The 18,558-nt window shown below is 37.2% G+C and overlaps 2 protein-coding genes across 4 annotated transcripts in view; one reads left to right on the top strand and one right to left on the bottom strand.

Annotated features, from left to right (window-relative positions):
• Positions 1–4,749, bottom strand: part of LOC117418541 (rab11 family-interacting protein 2) — a 39,407-nt gene extending 34,658 nt beyond the window's left edge. The window contains exon 1 of the mRNA XM_034031700.3: positions 3,700–4,749. Coding sequence (XP_033887591.2) covers positions 3,700–4,052 — 353 coding nt within the window. The 5' untranslated portion in view covers positions 4,053–4,749. The remainder of the gene's footprint in view (positions 1–3,699) is intronic.
• LOC117418540 (uncharacterized) overlaps positions 3,855–18,558 on the top strand; it is a 133,276-nt gene continuing 118,572 nt past the window's right edge. Inside the window, exons 1-6 of one of the 3 annotated variants that reach the window (XM_059035714.1) lie at positions 3,855–3,941; positions 4,750–4,861; positions 6,113–6,199; positions 7,420–7,581; positions 14,216–14,327; positions 14,433–14,483. In XM_059035714.1, coding sequence (XP_058891697.1) covers positions 6,133–6,199; positions 7,420–7,581; positions 14,216–14,327; positions 14,433–14,483 — 392 coding nt within the window. In that variant the 5' untranslated portion in view covers positions 3,855–3,941; positions 4,750–4,861; positions 6,113–6,132. Of the gene's footprint in view, positions 3,942–3,984; positions 4,100–4,749; positions 4,862–6,109; positions 6,200–7,419; positions 7,582–14,215; positions 14,328–14,432; positions 14,484–18,558 lie in introns of those variants that run through there. The other 2 variants (XM_034031699.3, XM_059035715.1) reach the window with 2 other exon arrangements.

The raw sequence follows: 18,558 nt of genomic DNA, 5'->3' as shown, positions 1-18,558 counted from the left end.
AAAACACAATTAAAACAGTGTTAATATAACAAACGTCTGCTTTGCTGTAGCACTTAATATCTAGGCATTTTATGGATTACAACATTGTTCATTAATATGGTCTATTTTTCATGTATGCTATACAGTGCTACCATACTTCATACAGTATGCCAGACATTCCAATTATGTACAGCAACTTAATGTAATACTAATCTTAGCAATGTGGGGTGGACATCTGTTGTACTGTATGGAATGGAAGGGATAAACACAGTGTGACAAAGCCAGCGTGATATTATCAAGAGCCTGTCCCTATTGACTCCTATTATATTCTGGCTAGGACTTTTCAATATGTTGGTAATAAGTGAAAGGTGACATTGACAGGATATTAAGCGAGTTAGACTGTATGACACATGTAGGCTTTCATATATTCTGAGAATATCCAAACCAAGTTTCATCATAATTGGATAAGTATCTCTAGTTATTATTATTATTTCTTTCTTAGCAGACGCCCTTATCCAGGGCGACTTACAATTGTTACAAGATATCACATTATTTTTACATACAATTACCCATTTATACAGTTGGGTTTTTACTGGAGCAATCTAGGTAAAGTACCTTGCTCAAGGGTACAGCAGCAGTGTCCCTCCACCTGGGATTGAACCCACGACCCTCCGGTCAAGAGTCCAGAGCCCTAAAAACTACTCCACACTGCTGCCCTAGTTAGATTATACCAATTTAGATCAACTAATCAGACACCCTGGAATAACTTAAAAATATCAATAAATAGCTCAACTTAAAAGGCTTGTCTACTTGTCTTAGTTTATTATAAGTTTAATCTCGATTGAACAGATCCTAAAGTCTTGATAATCATTAGCAATAACAAACCAGAAATGAGCCAGAAATGATGCCTTGACATCCAGACTTACGGTGACCTAAAGTATGTTCTCTTCCTCTTCCCATAAATATAGCCTTCATTAGCACAGTACTCATGACCTACATTCTAATACTCTGGTAATGAATGTGCACACTGTAACAAGTTTCATTACAGTTGTCTGGTCGGTTAAAGTAGATCCAAGTTACTGTAAACAGAGCCTAGCATACTGCAGAACTTGATTGATTTGTCAAATTACACTTTAGAGGCGCCTGCTCCAGTAATTCGCAGACTGTTTTAGAAGTGCAGATTATGACCCATACACACAACGCGTTTAGGGTCTTCCAGGTGTTTTAAAGCAAGTACAGCACTTGCTGGTAGTGTAGCGATGCATATAACATGGGTCATATTAATTAATGTAATTGTACTTTTGTTGCAGGAACTTTATTAATAAACACTACTGAAGCTTCTTCAGCAACTTTGAAGATAAAACCTTGTCACGTAACTAAAACAGATAAGACAGAAAAATCTCTACTAATAAATGTCTCTTATTAGACAGCTTTGAAATACTTTTGATAGTCCAGTATGTACTCTGTTTCAACCTCAGTGAATGAAACCTGTGGCTACCTTTTTTGCAGCGCTGAACAATATTATCCCAGTGGAAATGTTTGAGTTTTTAAAAAGGCTGTCAATTACTCCTTAGGTCTTGTGACAGAAGATATCTTTGAAGCTCTTCCACAATCGGCTCTTTCAGATCTTAACAGCTCTTTTCAAACTGTGTTGCACATGACATTAACACAGGACTCCTCAAATACTTTCATTCTTGCCATATACAAAAACTTGAGGGCTTTACAGAGAAACACTGAGACATGGGAACAGCTACAGTACCTGGAAGAATGACAGAACTGTGTTTTTTTTGTTTCCCATACCCAGATGAACAACCACAATCTGGATGTAAAGGGCTACCAGTAACTTTTACAATTATGTATTATGTGTTTTAATTGTTGGTTTGCTACTGTAAGTCAACAAAGCACCTGAAATGAAAAAAAAAACACCTCTGACAGTTGTCATAGAAGTGACTCATGTATCTCACAAACAATACATGCATTGAAAGATAATACAGGACTTATACAATCAGTTAGGAACATGTGGGCAGTTAAAACACTACTCCCTAGTTACTGTAAGGCAATTCAGGAAATGCTGGTTTCCCTAGGTCAAGTGTGAACTACTTTAGAGCTGTATCAAAGTTACATGCTCTGTATTCTGTTAAATACTTAGAAACCATCCCCAAATAACACTAGGGTACAACATTATGAACCTGCAAAACCACCAGTCAGTCACCTTTTATCAGTTCATATCCTCAGAGTACAGCTTTGTGAGAAAGTCATCATTTAATACAATTTAAAAGAAATTCACTGCTATATTGGATAGGAGGTCAAAAACAAATTCCCCATTGGTGGGTGGTATACCTTCAAATCAGATTCAAATCAGTATCACAAATAGCCACCCAAGCCCCAATCAGCCTGCTCCTCATCCTGCTCTTTTCTCTGAAGCCTTTCTTGTATTGGTACTTTTCTGCTTCTGCATCTGCTTCCAGTTTCTTTTTACCAACTGGCTACTGATTTTATTTGTGTTGAGCCTTCCATGGAAGTCATCTCAAGGCACACAAATTAAGAACAAGTTAAAACACTGTAGAATCTTTTCTCAAGATTTTAAGACTGCCACAGACTCAGAGATATCATAGTGTATCAAATTGACCACAGTCAAGTAGGCAAACATTATGGCCAATTCCTTTTATCAAAAAGAAAAATGACTGTAACACTGATGAAGGCACAAGCTAAATTTGAGTCTACTTTACTTAGTTTTGTATACGTTGTACCTGATACAGTGCTTGACATTTTGTTTTCTTATAGTTTTATGTCTATTACGTTCAAATCAGTACGTCAGTCCCAGTTAGAATTGTAAACTGGAAGAGCTCAATCTCTCCAGCTAACACTGATAATGGAAGTTACCTGCTGTAATGAGCTTCCAATGCGAAGGATGCGAGAGGCAAGTTTTAAATCTCAGACTGCACAAACAAAAAAAGCAAGTAGGCTGAACATGAAAGAAATACTTTCACTTCTGTGTAATGTCCGGTAGCAGACTGCCTTGTAGATTGCTGATGGAACCGGCAGCAGCCTCAGTGTGATATTGGTACGAGAGGAGACCAGCTTCATGGTGCAGGTGGAAATGTGACACAACAAAACTTGAAATGAATCTGGTTGAGTCAGAGATGACTGGATCCTCTGATTCCAGCTCATGCGAACACCAGGCCAGGCTGTGTTAGATCACCACTATTCCAATTGAATCCTTAACAGTAGGATGTGCATTATAGTTTTTTTTTCAGGAACATATAAACTGGTCAGCTGAACTGGGTTTTCTTTGCCCCCCTGTTCATTTACCTATTTTATTATATTAGATCTAGATTCTGTTTAATTTCCTATATGTTTACATGCTAGGTTAAGTTCAAACTTTAATATACAGTATTGGGATGGTTTGTAACCAGCCACAAAAGCCAGACAGAGTGACATTACTTTTTTTATGCTGCACAACAAAAGTTAATGTGTGCCAGCTCCAGACTACATGTGTTGGACATTCATGTGTATATGGAAACTACTTTGAATACATACTGAATATCTAACACTGTACAAATCCTACTGTATAAAGACTACAGCTGACCTCTATCATATTTGACAAGCATATTTTTTGTCAATAGCTAAAGGTTTAGGAAACAATTCATTTAAACTCTAAACTCTATTCACATCATTAAACGGTGATGTTTTTGTTAATAGACAAAACCAAACACTTACTCAATTTTTCTTCTTTCCTTGTTGTCAAAGATTTCATTGAGGCTGATAGACACCTGCCCCAGAAACTTGTCCAGTCCCACCAATGACCTGTGCATCACGATCAGGTTAAGAGTGTATGTTTCCGGATTGCCCTCCAGAAGTAGACCGGGAAGTTCAAAGGAAGCTTCCTCTTTCCACACCGGACTCAGGGTCTTCTCGGCTACGGAGGTGGAGTACTTTTCTTTGCCTAACTGAATGATGGTGTAAGTGTCATTGGTGCCGTTCTTTCCTTTCGGCTGGAGGTCTCTGGCTTGCAGAACGGTGGCCTGGACGTGGGTTGGGAACCACTTTTGAGACTGCTCTGCGAGTGACATTTTCAGCTTGTTTTTCTTTTTCTTTTTTTCAAAATGCAAATATAGAGGTAATATGCTGTTTTAAATCAACCCTACGCCCCGAAACAATTGGATTTGCAAATACATTCACACACAACTAATTTTTCTTCCTATCCTATTCCTTTCACAGCATGCTTAGTACATTAAATGCACTTGACCATTTTTTGCTTTCAGTAACACCGATCACTTTTTATTTATAATGATACAGTTTAGTAAAGTATCGCAGAGCTAGATTTTCTAGTGTCCCTGTTCTTGGATATGATGCGTATTGCTTTCTTAAATGGTCATACATAGGCTATATCTAATACAAAAAAGCTGACTGCCCAAAATGTTTCCCGCAGTTATTACTTATGCCATTGGCAATGTACATACCAAACCTCTGGTCTAGCTCAAACAACATCACTAACATCGTTCAAATGACAGCAACATACATATAAACAACAACACTGTGTTGCTATTTAATGTGCAAATAATATAACCCTGTTTTTCTTTTTCACGATTTCCGAAATATCATTCTTTAATCTGAATGCATTTCTACGCGGTCATGCCGTTATTGTAGAATATGTTTTTATTATAAATCTTTTCAAGGAGGAGAGAAAAAAAATAGAGCAGCATTATTTTCACCAGTTCCTGATTTTCCTTCCTAATTCTCCATGATGATTGCCGTCCCGTCCTACAGTCAGAGGTGAAGGTTCAGCTCCTCCTCGTTTCCAAGGCAACCAGATTGTTTCGGGAACTACAACACTGACAACCTTGCATTCATTGTGCAGCTTTACAAACTGTTTGAAAAGGTGGGTGATATTTAGCAATGTTACAATGATTTTTTTTTTTTTATCTGTTGGGATTGGAAAGTGAATGCTAGTTTGAAAAAGGGGGTGCTAAATTTATGGGACGCCTTTTAAATTCGGAGATACACTACAGTACTATTACACAGTCAATATTGTAATGGCTTTAATAATAACGCAAAGCTTATTTTTGTATGTATTATAAGTAACTTTATAGCGTATACTTAACTTATCTGCGTTTTTATAATAGTTTTGACTGTTAAATAACATTTGTGCAGTTATTGCATTTTCACAAATAGTTACATTTTGTAATGTTAAGAATAAAGTTATGCCAGCTATCACGTAAGTTGTATTGTGGAAGGAACTACTTTAAAACAGCTCCTTTCAAGTGCATTTTATCATCTTTACAGCAAATATGTACTGTAATTAAATTGCAAACAAGTCACGTTAATTGTCCACTGACCTATGTGAAAAAACAAAGTACAGTAGTTGGAAGGTAGTATAGGTTAAATGCATTTGCCACAGTTATTAATTCAAAAGTTGCCGTTTTTCATATAGCATTTATATAAAGCATAATAAAAAGGCAGGTGTTACTACCAGTTGGCTGATTTCGCTGCTTTCAGTACCTGCATACAATTCTTAATACAACTTGCCATTTCCCTTTTTTAAAAGTGCAATATAGAATATAAACAGCTCTTTTTTCAGTCCTGATGTTAAACTGCTGGCAGCAGTCTTTGGGGTTTCTTACTGACAGTAGAGTATTTGCACTAGTAATAAGAAATACCAAAAAGGCTGCTGCCAGTAGATTTTTCTTCCCCCCAAAAAGGTTAAACAAAACTGAACAGGCCAGAATTATCAAGAAACTTGAAAGTCAATTTAAGGAGTGTTGCTCAGTTTGTTAGTTTTGTAAGTACCCTTCGCAAAGAAAGACACGTAGAACTTGATAGTGCCTGCCCAATTACCCCTGTTTATCACACAGTTTTTCTTCATTGTGCAATTTGCAGTTTTGTGAAAAGAAATTGAAAGATTAGCAACTCGGAAGGTTAATTTTCTGACAGTGAAGTCCATCATAGTTGTTTAGTGCTAATTAAATATTACTTAGGTTGTTCACAAAAATGCAGAAAATTGTTATTTCTGAATACATACAGTATAACATGTATTTTTAAGACTAAGCACAGTTTGATGTCCTATCTTGATGTTGACTTCTTGTTACACAATTGAACATATGATAAATGATTTTATTTTATTTTTATCAAGGCAACTTTATTGTTTTAAACATGACCTCAAAGGTTCAAAAAAGGATTCCACTTGATTCATCTCTAATATTAGAAGCCAATTCACCAGGTAAGCAAACAAGCCCTTTTCAAATCCTTTAAATATGTAATGTATAGCAGTTTAATGAAAGAAAAAAAATAAATTGCACATCTTTGATTTGCCAGGTCAAAAACCTTTTACTGTCATTTATGCATGACTACCCTTATAACATTTTGCCATAGTAAAAGCATAGCGCAATAAAGTATAGTGCAAGCATGGTAAAGCATACTGGTAAACATTGTAAAACCTAGGTATGCTAAAGAATATTAAAAACATAGTAAACCATAGTGAAGGCGTAGTGTGATCATGGGAAAAGTATGAGGGAAAACTGATAAATTACCATTCATATATGTTAGACACAAACCTAATGTTACTCACAACCTGATTAGAAGGTAGTCCAAGATTAGGGCTAATCAGGGACCCCTTCATATTGTTGACTAGGGTCCTCTGTGGAGACTGTATGTGATGATTTTTTTTCTTTCTGAATAAAATAGCGCTAAGCACACACGAGAGTAAATCACTGAAAATCATTCTATTGGTTTGTATTGTAAAGGCATTTCAGACAACATCTGACACGATTTCAATTACCCAGCAGTATACAAACAGGAGCCCACATGACTACAAAGAGGCAGTGCTTTTTTTCTGTTTGTTTTGTTTTGTTTAATTAATAACTAAGAGCTGTTCTTCCAAAGCACCATCTTTATTTTTAGCAATAAACCATGTTGAAATCTAGGTGGTCAAAGCATGTTACTGTCTGAAAGCATAGTCAGTTGGGGAAGCAGCAGATTGGTTATTGACAGGAAATAAATCAATATGGGGGGGTTGGGACAATTTAACCCTCCAGGTGACATGACCATGGAAGTAAAGACTATCGGAAAGCATGTCTTGCGCAAAATTGTATTTCTTTAATCCACTGTAGTGTAGTATCAGATATCATGTTTTTATATGAAAATACATGTTTCCTAAAAACTGCAATGACGTGGAACATTCATGTCATTATTTTGTTAGCTACAACCAATTTGAGGAGCGTGTAATAGTTATTTATTACCGTACTTGTTTTAGAATTGTAATTCATGTTTTTTTGTTTTATTAAAAATGAACTATGGACAATTTGTAGTAAATAGCTTTGAGAATCTAGCCCATTGAGTGCTTATACAGTATCAAAGGGGAAAAGAGTACATTTCTAAAACAGTGCATTCCTGCACTTTGTAGCTTTTGACTTAAAATATTTTATTTATTTTCTCATACAGCTAATCAGTACCTGGTGCAGTTATTAGATGATAAGAAGGAATTGTCCTTTCAGAAGCCTACTGAAGCTCGAATGAGGTTGCTGTTTCAGGTGTTGGAGGACCTTGTGCCACAGCTAGGTGTGTTCTCAAGAGTGGTGGCGCTCATTCGGGATGAACTCTATGGTAAGACTGCAGTATACATATATACAGACGTGCTCAAATTTTTTGGTACCCTTACAGCTCATTGAAATAATGCTTCATTCCTCCTGAAAAGTGATGAAATTAAAAGCTATTTTATCATGTATACTTGCATGCCTTTGGTATGTCATAGAATAAAGCAAAGAAGCTGTGAAAAGAGATGAATTATTGTTTATTCTACAAAGATATTCTAAAGTGGCCTGGACACATTTGTTGGTACCCCTTAGAAAAGATAATAAATAATTGGATTATAGTGATATTTCAAACTAATTAGTTTCTTTAATTACTAACACACATGTCTCCAATCTTGTAATCAGTCATTCAGCCTATTTAAATGGAGAAAAGTAGTCACTGTGCTGTTTGGTATCATTGTGTGCACCACACTGAACATGGACCAGAGAAAGCAAAGGCGAGAGTTGTCTGAGGAGATCAGAAAGAAAATAATAGACAAGCATGGTAAAGGTAAAGGCTACGGGACCATCTCCAAGCAGCTTGATGTTCCTGTGACAACAGTTGCAAATATTATTAAGAAGTTTAAGGTCCATGTTACTGTAGGCAACCTCCCTGGACGCGGCCGTGAGAGGAAAATCGACCCCAGATTGAACAGAAGGATTGTGCGAATGGTAGAAAAAGAACCAAGGATAACTGCCAAAGAGATACAAGCTGAACTCCAAGGTGAAGGTACATCAGTTTCTGATCGCATCATCCGTCGCTTTTTGAGTGAAAGTGGGCTCCATGGAAGAAGACCCAGGAGGACTCCACTTTTGACAGAAAAACATAAAAAAGCCAGACTGGAATTTGCTAAAATGCATAGTGACAAGCCACAATCCTTCTGGGAGAATGTCTTTTGGACAGATGAGTCAAAACTGGAGCTTTTTGGCAAGTCACATCAGCTCTATGTTCACAGACGAAAAAATGAAGCTTTCAAAGAAAAGAACACCATACCTACAGTGAAACATGGAGGAGGCTCGGTTATGTTTTGGGGCTGCTTTGCTGCGCCTGGCACAGGGTGCCTTGAATCTGTGCAGGGCACAATGAAATTCCAAGACTATCAAGGCATGCTGGAGCGAAACGTACTGCCCAGTGTCAGAAAGCTCTGTCTCAGTCGTAGGTCATGGGTCCTCCAACAGGATAATGACCCAAAACACACAGCTAAAAGCACCCAAGAATGGATAAGAACAAAACATTGGACTATTCTGAAGTGGCCTTCTGTGAGTCCTGATCTGAATCCTATCGAACATCTATGGAAAGAGCTGAAACTTGCAGTCTGGAGAAGGCACCCATCAAACCTGAGACAGCTGGAGCAGTTTGCTCAGGAAGAGTGGGCCAAACTACCTGTTAACAGGTGCAGAAGTCTCATTGAGAGCTACAGAAAATGTTGGATTGCAGTGATTGCCTCTAAAGGTTGTGCAACAAAATATTAGGTTAGCGGTCCCATCATTTTTGTCCATGCCATTTTCATTTGTTTTATTATTTACAATATTATGTTGAATAAAAAAATCAAAAGCAAAGTCTGATTTCTATTAAATACGGAATAAACAATGGTGGATGCCAATTACTTTTCTCAGTTTCAAGTTATTTCAGAGAAAATTGTGCATTCTTTGTTTTTTGTGGCAGGGTACCAACAAATTTGAGCACGTCTGTAGGTTGCGTAACATTGAATCTGGATGTTGTTCTTATGAAATGTTGCTGCTGTGTTAGTCCAAGATATAAACATATATCATCACAAATACTGAATAATTTCAGTAATGGGCAAGTAACATACACCCTCCATCCAGGCTGTAAATTCCAGGTCAGACAAAAAAATAGATGTTAGTATTATACTGAAACATAAGACTAGCACCTCAAATGTGTAATAACTTCTTGTGTGTGACATACAAATGGACAGAAGTGCAGATAGAGACAACTTAATTTGTCCCCATGATCTTATACTCCCAATAACATATACTAAATAATGTTAAAACCAAGATTCATCACAATTTAATAAGCCCTTTTCCAGATATGCAACCATGTAAGTTGGGAGATGGGCAAATGCACACACAGATGGTTGGCGAATTATTATTATTATTATTTTTTTAAATAAAAAAACTTGGATTTGTTTTAAATCAGATTTTTTTTTTTTTTTAAATCAATTTAATTTTTGTTTTTTTGTTTTAAAATTAAATGGATTTTTTTTTTTTTTTTTTTGTAGTACTGTAGTTTTAGCTCTACAGTACCTCCAAACTGTACATTTAAGGATGTTGGAAATGGTGGTTTGTGAATAGTTACATACCAAACTAAATTACTCAATCTTAAATGAATACATAAATAAAACAAATTATTTCTCATTGTGGCATCCTCTAAATGTGAACTACATGAATTTAGCGATGGAGAACGCCAGAGAAAAAACCCACTCCCTCAACCCAGTCATTGTTTTCTTTTACTTTTCTTTCTTTGATTTCCTCTTTCTGTGTCAGTCTAAACACACGCAGTTGTTACTTAGGACTACTTTGCTTTTTATAGTGTGTTCAATTATTAAAGTTCCTGATTGCACCACTAAATAAACCTGGTTTCAGCGGGTCTTAACACAGCACTCAATTGTCTGTTTGGGACCCCATTGCCCTGTCATCAGAATCGCTTCGGCAAATATTTAAATGATGGGGCATGCGCTCTATAACGGGGCAAGACATGTCTTCAGAATACCATTTCAGTGCACTACTTTTTTTTTTACGTCTTCGCTCCATTTATGCGTCACAGAATCGAGGGCATGCGCCGTTCACACTTGTACTCGCATTTGCGCTGTGATCAGAATACAGCCCTAAGAGTTTTAATTTATAGACAGTAAGAGTTTAAGATATTTGTGTTAATAAAAGGTTTTTAAAACATGTCGCTCTATAGCATAGAGCATTAATCTAACTTTGTTTGGATGAGCCTCAATCAGAACCTTATGTTGTTTTAAAAAGGCTTTCTTTGAAATTGAGATGAGCTGAATTAATAAAATAAAGATTGATTTAATAAATGGATTTGAATAGCAAGAAAGCCAGTCTCATTATAGTGACATTGTTTTTTTCATATATGAAACATTTACCATGAGTTTTATATAAATCAAATCTTGCTGTGTTTTCAAAGCTTTGTTATGCTTAGAGTTTTTGCGGAAAGACAGACAGTTGATTAAAGACAATGTAATGGCTGCAACTGCAATTACTATAGATTATAAACATGTCAGATGAATAGAACAGAAATTATGTCTTCCGATTGGTTGATGTAGAGGGCATTAATGGCCAGGAAATGCCCACACAACCATCACTGATAAAGTACAGTAAGGTATAAATCTGCCAAAAAGAGAGCATCTAGTATAATTGTCAACTGTCAGAACCACAACAAACCCATGAAATAATGGCTACAACAGGTCACAAAAATGAGTCCTCTTCACATCTTTCCAATGTCTTAACTCCTGCAATTATTGATGTCCACCAGCCATCATTAGTTGAAAATCAGTAGCATACCTTCCAACAAAAAATGTGCAAATGCACATTCAAAAACCGAAGCCCAATGCTTTGCTCCACCCTCAGAAATCTCAGCCACGAACATACCTGCTATGTTTCAAAACCTGAATTAACTGGCCACTGCAAGAACTGATTTGTGGCTAATTAATGCCTAATAAAGCCCAGCCTTTTTGATCACATATCTATCTATCTATCTATCTATCTATCTATCTATCTATCTATCTATGATCAAAAAGGCTGGGCTTCATTAGGCATTAATTAGCCACAAACCAGTTATTGCAGTGGCCAGTTAATTATATATATATATATATATATATATATATATATATATATATATATATATATATATATATATATATATATACAGTGCCTTGCGAAAGTATTCGGCCCCCTTGAACTTTGCGACCTTTTGCCACATTTCAGGCTTCAAACATAAAGATATGAAACTGTAATTTTTTGTAAAGAATCAACAAGAAGTGGGACACAATCATGAAGTGGAACGAAATTTATTGGATATTTCAAACTTTTTTAACAAATAAAAAACTGAAAAATTGGGCGTGCAAAATTATTCAGCCCCTTTACTTTCAGTGCAGCAAACTCTCTCCAGAAGTTCAGTGAGGATCTCTGAATGATCCAATGTTGACCTAAATGACTAATGATGATAAATAGAATCCACCTGTGTGTAATCAAGTCTCCGTATAAATGCACCTGCACTGTGATAGTCTCAGAGGTCCGTTTAAAGCGCAGAGAGCATCATGAAGAACAAGGAACACACCAGGCAGGTCCGAGATACTGTTGTGGAGAAGTTTAAAGCCGGATTTGGATACAAAAAGATTTCCCAAGCTTTAAACATCCCAAGGAGCACTGTGCAAGCGATAATATTGAAATGGAAGGAGTATCAGACCACTGCAAATCTACCAAGACCTGGCCGTCCCTCTAAACTTTCAGCTCATACAAGGAGAAGACTGATCAGAGATGCAGCCAAGAGGCCCATGATCACTCTGGATGAACTGCAGAGATCTACAGCTGAGGTGGGAGACTCTGTCCATAGGACAACAATCAGTCGTATACTGCACAAATCTGGCCTTTATGGAAGAGTGGCAAGAAGAAAGCCATTTCTTAAAGATATCCATAAAAAGTGTCGTTTACAGTTTGCCACAAGCCACCTGGGAGACACACCAAACATGTGGAAGAAGGTGCTCTGGTCAGATGAAACCAAAATCGAACTTTTTGGCAACAATGCAAAATGTTATGTTTGGCGTAAAAGCAACACAGCTCATCACCCTGAACACACCATCCCCACTGTCAAACATGGTGGTGGCAGCATCATGGTTTGGGCCTGCTTTTCTTCAGCAGGGACAGGGAAGATGGTTAAAATTGATGGGAAGATGGATGGAGCCAAATACAGGACCATTCTGGAAGAAAACCTGATGGAGTCTGCAAAAGACCTGAGACTGGGACGGAGATTTGTCTTCCAACAAGACAATGATCCAAAACATAAAGCAAAATCTACAATGGAATGGTTCACAAATAAACATATCCAGGTGTTAGAATGGCCAAGTCAAAGTCCAGACCTGAATCCAATCGAGAATCTATGGAAAGAACTGAAAACTGCTGTTCACAAATGCTCTCCATCCAACCTCACTGAGCTCGAGCTGTTTTGCAAGGAGGAATGGGCAAAAATTTCAGTCTCTCGATGTGCAAAACTGATAGAGACATACCCCAAGCGACTTACAGCTGTAATCGCAGCAAAAGGTGGCGCTACAAAGTATTAACTTAAGGGGGCTGAATAATTTTGCACGGCCAATTTTTCATTTTTTTATTTGTTAAAAAAGTTTGAAATATCCAATAAATTTCGTTCCACTTCATGATTGTGTCCCACTTGTTGTTGATTCTTCACAAAAAATTACAGTTTCATATCTTTATGTTTGAAGCCTGAAATGTGGCAAAAGGTCGCAAAGTTCAAGGGGGCCGAATACTTTCGCAAGGCACTGTGTATATATATATATATATATATATATATATATATATATATATATATATATATTAGCTCAAAGAGCCAGCTGCCCTAATATATATATACACACACACACAAACACCATCAATATTATGAAACCCAGGCCAGTATGGTCAATGAGGTGTTGTGGCTTCTTCTGCCTTGTGAAAATGTTAATTTTGTTCATGCACCTGCTAAGTTCCTTTTCTAATTCTTTTTATTCAAATATTTGATTAAAAAACACATCAGAGACCTTGACACTAGTATTTAATGTGACAATTTGTACACTATCTTTTATAATGCACTTTAAGACCTTAATAATAGGTTTTTCTTTAGTGCAGGATTAAAACATAAAAGGCTTCAAATTCCTTAGTCACCTGTATCCATTTACTGCTATATATTTGATTAAAATCCTGATTTAAGATGTTTCTTAAGAGAAGAATGATCATTTCCTACCCCAATGAAAAAGTACACGATTATTGTTAATTTTACGTCAGCCTGTTGCTGTATGCACATTGCAGTCTCCTCGCATGCTTAGTCTTTAGTGATCTCGCAGTTAAGACATTACATTGTGTCAGTGCTCCTGAATCCTGTTGCTTCCCAGAATTCCAGTCTTCCAGAAACACCTCCTCATAGCACAAACTAAATGCAGAAAGGTCAAATGTATAGATTTATGTTTAGGTAACCTTTATTATTAACTTGCACATGAAAAAAGAAATGTAATGAAAAACTGTCCTACCTGTTACTGTTATGTGTGTACCCTATCATTCTCTATTGCAGTTTCTGCATAGATCGTACCACGTTTACTAACTGTTGCTGCTTCTTAAAAGACCCCTAGAATGCTGCCTATCTGAATTGAGCTGGATTGACAAATAATCTCCAGACTAGGGGGCATTTTTAAATCCACTCAGAAATATGGTTTCTAGGAGTCGTTTCAGAAGCATACCCTGTGTTTGAAAAAAGTGCCTTCCTGGAAAAGTAAACGTAAAATAAAAATAAATACAATAGTTTAAATATGATCGAGGGACACTTCAACAGGTATAAAAGAAATTGGTAAACAATACATTATGTGTTTATTAAAATGTAGTCACTTTTTCTATACTTCTGATAATTTCACATTCTTTAATGCTTGCTTTAGATGGAGTTTACAGCTTGCAGCTCACCAAAGATCCCGATCTCGAATCAGAAACAGCTGAGACGGTTACCCGGTTGCCTTACTTCAGTTTATTGAGAAGACAGCAAGATGAACAGTAAGAATTCATACTACCTTAGGATCACTGTATAGACCCAAGTATCTTAATGTCATGTGTGCATTAGTTTCATGTATAACTTTACATAATGCTCATTATTTCTAGGAATCAAAAGGCAGATAACCTGCATGCTGAACTGAATCAAAACAAAGAGATGTGAGTATTTTAAAAGAAATACAATTATACATGGTCATTTAATTAGCAACTAAATTTTTTTTTTAATGGATTCTAAATGTGCTGTCCACTCACCCCCATTCCTTAAAAAACAAAACAAAGGAACTTTTTAGATTTTCATTTTCGCAGCCATTTTCTCATTATGCACCTCATACCAGTACATTATAGGTTAGATTCTCAAAGCTGTTTACTCCAAATCGTCATTGGCATTATTTTTTTCTGATGGGTAAAAACACCAAAGGGAAAAAAAAAATAATAATAATTGCTCACAATCATCTAAGTTAAATGCATATGTCTGGTTTGCTAACTTCATTGGGACTTTACTAACTGAAAATTGTGCTAATGGCATTTTGGAATAAATAGCTTTGATAATCTAGACCTGTGAACCATCTATCCTGAAGATTTCTTCATCATAAAACTTCACTATATCTGCCTGGATTTCTTAAAGAATGACTGTTAAACAGACACAAGGGACTTTTATTTGAATGTAAAATTTAACATGATTGTGGGATAGTACAACTTTATGCAGATTATCAAAATACATTCTTACAGAAATTCCCAGCAGAACTGTTGTCCTTTAATATTGAATATTTGAAATGTATGCTATTAGTTGATGTTCAAATATTCCTAAATAATATACAATAATATTGTGGCGATTCTGTACACCTATCAATGTATCAGCTAGACTATAAAAAACACATCAGAGACCTTGACACTAGTATTTAATGTGACAATTTGTACACTATCTTTTATAATGCACTTTAAGACCTTAATAATAGGTTTTTCTTTAGTGCAGGATTAAAACATAAAAGGCTTCAAATTCCTTAGTCACCTGTATCCATTTACTGCTTATGTATGATAGAGTATATAAAAAAGGCTTTGCTCCACGTATAGCCGTAAATCTTGTTCCTCTCTCCACATAAGTTATGGTGAAAGTCTAGAAAAACTAAAACATGTAGACTATCCAATATAGTAAAGTCTCTGTTCAAAGGTTTTTGCCCTTGCATCCTTGTGCAGCATTCTCCCTGCAGAACAGTTGGACCTCAGATACATATGTTTTTGTTTTATGCTTTTGTTACTAAGCATAATATAGGTTGTATTACATCTATTGAATGCTTCTAATGTCTGAAAAATACATATGTCAGTTGTAGGTCTTTTTGTAGCTCTATCTAAACTGAAAAACAAATCATGATAAATGTTTTTTAGCAGGGAGTGTGTTTTTTTTATGGAGGTGGGGGTGGTGGGGGACGGGACTGCCGGAGCCATTGTGATTGTTAAGTACCTTTGTTTTAAAATACATTTTTAATCTCAGGCTAGTACTGTGTCGGAGTTCTGGAAATATTTAAATAATTCACCCTGCTGAATCCAGAACACGATTCTTAGTATGTTACTTCTTGGTTTTACCTTGAAGTTTAATTACCATTTCAATATTTTAACATTATGGGTGACTCTTGTCTTGGTCCAATTCACCTCCTCCCCTGCCTAAGCACTCTGCACTGCAGACAAGTTGATCCATTGAACCCAGCTCAGTTCGCTCAGTACAGCTCAGTGACCACGCCTCCTCCAAGGCACAGCCACCTCGAACTCCTACAGTACTTTTTTTAAATTATTTGTTTATTTAGCAGACGCCTTTATCCAAGGCGACTTACGGAGACTAGGGTGTGTGAACTATGCATCAGCTGCAGAGTCACTTACAACTACGTCTCACCCGAAAGATGGAGCACAAGGAGGTTAAGTGACTTGCTCAGGGTCACACAATGAGTCAGTGGCTGAGGTGGGATTTGAACTGGTGACCACCTGGTTACAAGCCCTTTTCTTTAACCACTGCACCACACAGCCTCCTTCCCCTGTGCCAGGGGGTGTGGTCAGTGAGCTTGCACTGCTTCAGTACAATTCATTGACCACACCTCCTCCCAGGCACCACCCCCCTCGCACTCCTACAGTACATCTCACTGACCACACGACCTCCCAGGCCCTGCCCCCTCACACTCCTACAGCTCAGTGACCACGCCCCCTCCCAGGCCCAGCCCCCTCGAACTGTACAGCTCACTGACCACACCCCCTCTCAGGCACTGCCATCTCGCACTCCTACGGTACAGCTCACTGACCACGCCTCCTCCCAGGCATTGCTTCCCTCGCACTCCTACAGTACAGCTCAGTGATCATGCCCCTCCCAGGCACCGCCCCTTCACACTCCTACAGTACAGCTCACTGACCACGCCTCCTCTCAGACACTGCCCTCTCGCACTCCTACAGTACAGCTCACTGACCACGCCTCCTCTCAGGCACTGCCCCCTCGCACTCCTACAGTACAGCTCAGTGATCACGCCCCCTCCTAGGCACCGCCCCTTCACACTCCTACAGTACAGCTCACTGGTCACGCCCCCTCCAAGGCACTGGGGTGGATGTTGGTATTCAGATAGCTGCCACCAATGTGCAGTGCTTTGGGAAACTGATAGAGGATTGTTTTCAACACAAAAAAAGGGCATTCTGAAATGCATAAAATCACCTTACAAAACAAACAACATGCCTACTACAAATGTATATGTAACAGGGTAAAAGAGCACAGCACACAACTGGACAGTTTACCAAGGGGCTGTGCTGAATAGAGGTGTCCTGATAATCAGTTTGGATGATTGAGGATTTTCTATACTGCAAACTTAATGGGCATCCAAAACATTGCAGATGTTAAAATATAAGTACAGTAACAAGATACATTGTTTGATCTTTTTTTTTTTTTTTTTTAAAGCAATGCTCTTTATTCTTAACCTACATTAAAAATAGTAAGAAGGAAGTATAATGGGAAGGGAGTATTATTACAACTTCCGGTACTGTGAGCTATAGATAAAATTAAAGTAGATTCATCATCGTCCAGGGTTAGCTGCATCTTAGAACAAACACTGACCTTCCAGAACCATGCAAGATTTACACAAGCTGTCGTATGCATCTGAAATATTACAGCTGCTGTCGCATGCTTGCACCTCTTTCATCATTACCCAAGGATCAGCAGGACAACCAATCTGCAGTAATTGGCTACTACACTGGAGGCTATATTTTTAGTGATGTACCTTGTTACACATCGTTCAGTACTGCTTTTCTAATTATAGATAAAATAAATTTGTAATTTTGATGAGGAACCCCGCAAATCCCCTCCCGCTCACTGAATAAAGAGAATAAAAAGATTTGTCATTCCAGTTTTCTTTTTTCCAGTGCTGATTTTAAAGTATTTATTTCTGATTACACTCGCTTCATTAAAATTTCAAGTCATATATGTTGCATTAATGTCGTGTGTAAGGTGTGCCTTCTATTGGTGGAGATGTAAGGGTAAACTCAGACTGTCCTGCGCAACTCCCTCAATAAACAATCGATTGCAGTTTATTCCATTTTTTGTGAAAGACAAATGAATATGCGAATGCTGCATGGTAACAAACACACTATCCTAAATTAACCTTTCATGTTGTCTGTTGCTTGTTTTTACGTTAGTTTACTTGTAACAAAAGCTGGTGCAAATTGCATTCTGGTGTAAAAACCTTGATAAATCTGGCCTATGGCTGCATAAGCCTAACCCAAGTAACGCTTATTACAGCTGTCTCATTGGACCCCTTTCCAATCTAAAAGAGCATTGCTTACATAGTGACATTTATTAAAGGCAGGTGCAGGTTTAAAAGGGGTCATTACAAGTGCTAAACAAGGGTTTTAATTTATTAGTGGGAGCAGCCATATCAAAGGTCATCTTTTCATTGTCATGAAAATGTAATGGTTTGTTGCAGATTTTTAATTAACAAATTGATTGTATCTATAATTGCTATAGGTAATTAGAAAAGCAGTGCTAAATTATGTGTAACAAGGTACAACAGGAAAAGTGTTGCCACAGGAAATCGTTTTATACCTGGAAGTAGCAGCAACTATTTATTCTAAATCATTGTCATTGAAATATTGTTATATTCTAAAACTGAAGTTTAAAATACAAGCAATAAAACCAGACTATCTTCAGTAGAGCAAAGGGTGAGAAAAATGTTCTTAATACCTTCCTCTAATGAAAGTATAATTTACTTAT

Source organism: Acipenser ruthenus, chromosome 13, assembly GCF_902713425.1.
Source record: "Acipenser ruthenus chromosome 13, fAciRut3.2 maternal haplotype, whole genome shotgun sequence".
Taxonomy (NCBI): Eukaryota; Metazoa; Chordata; class Actinopteri; order Acipenseriformes; family Acipenseridae; genus Acipenser; species Acipenser ruthenus.
Note: the sequence above shows the minus strand (reverse complement) of the source record. Positions and strands in the feature narration are given on the sequence as shown.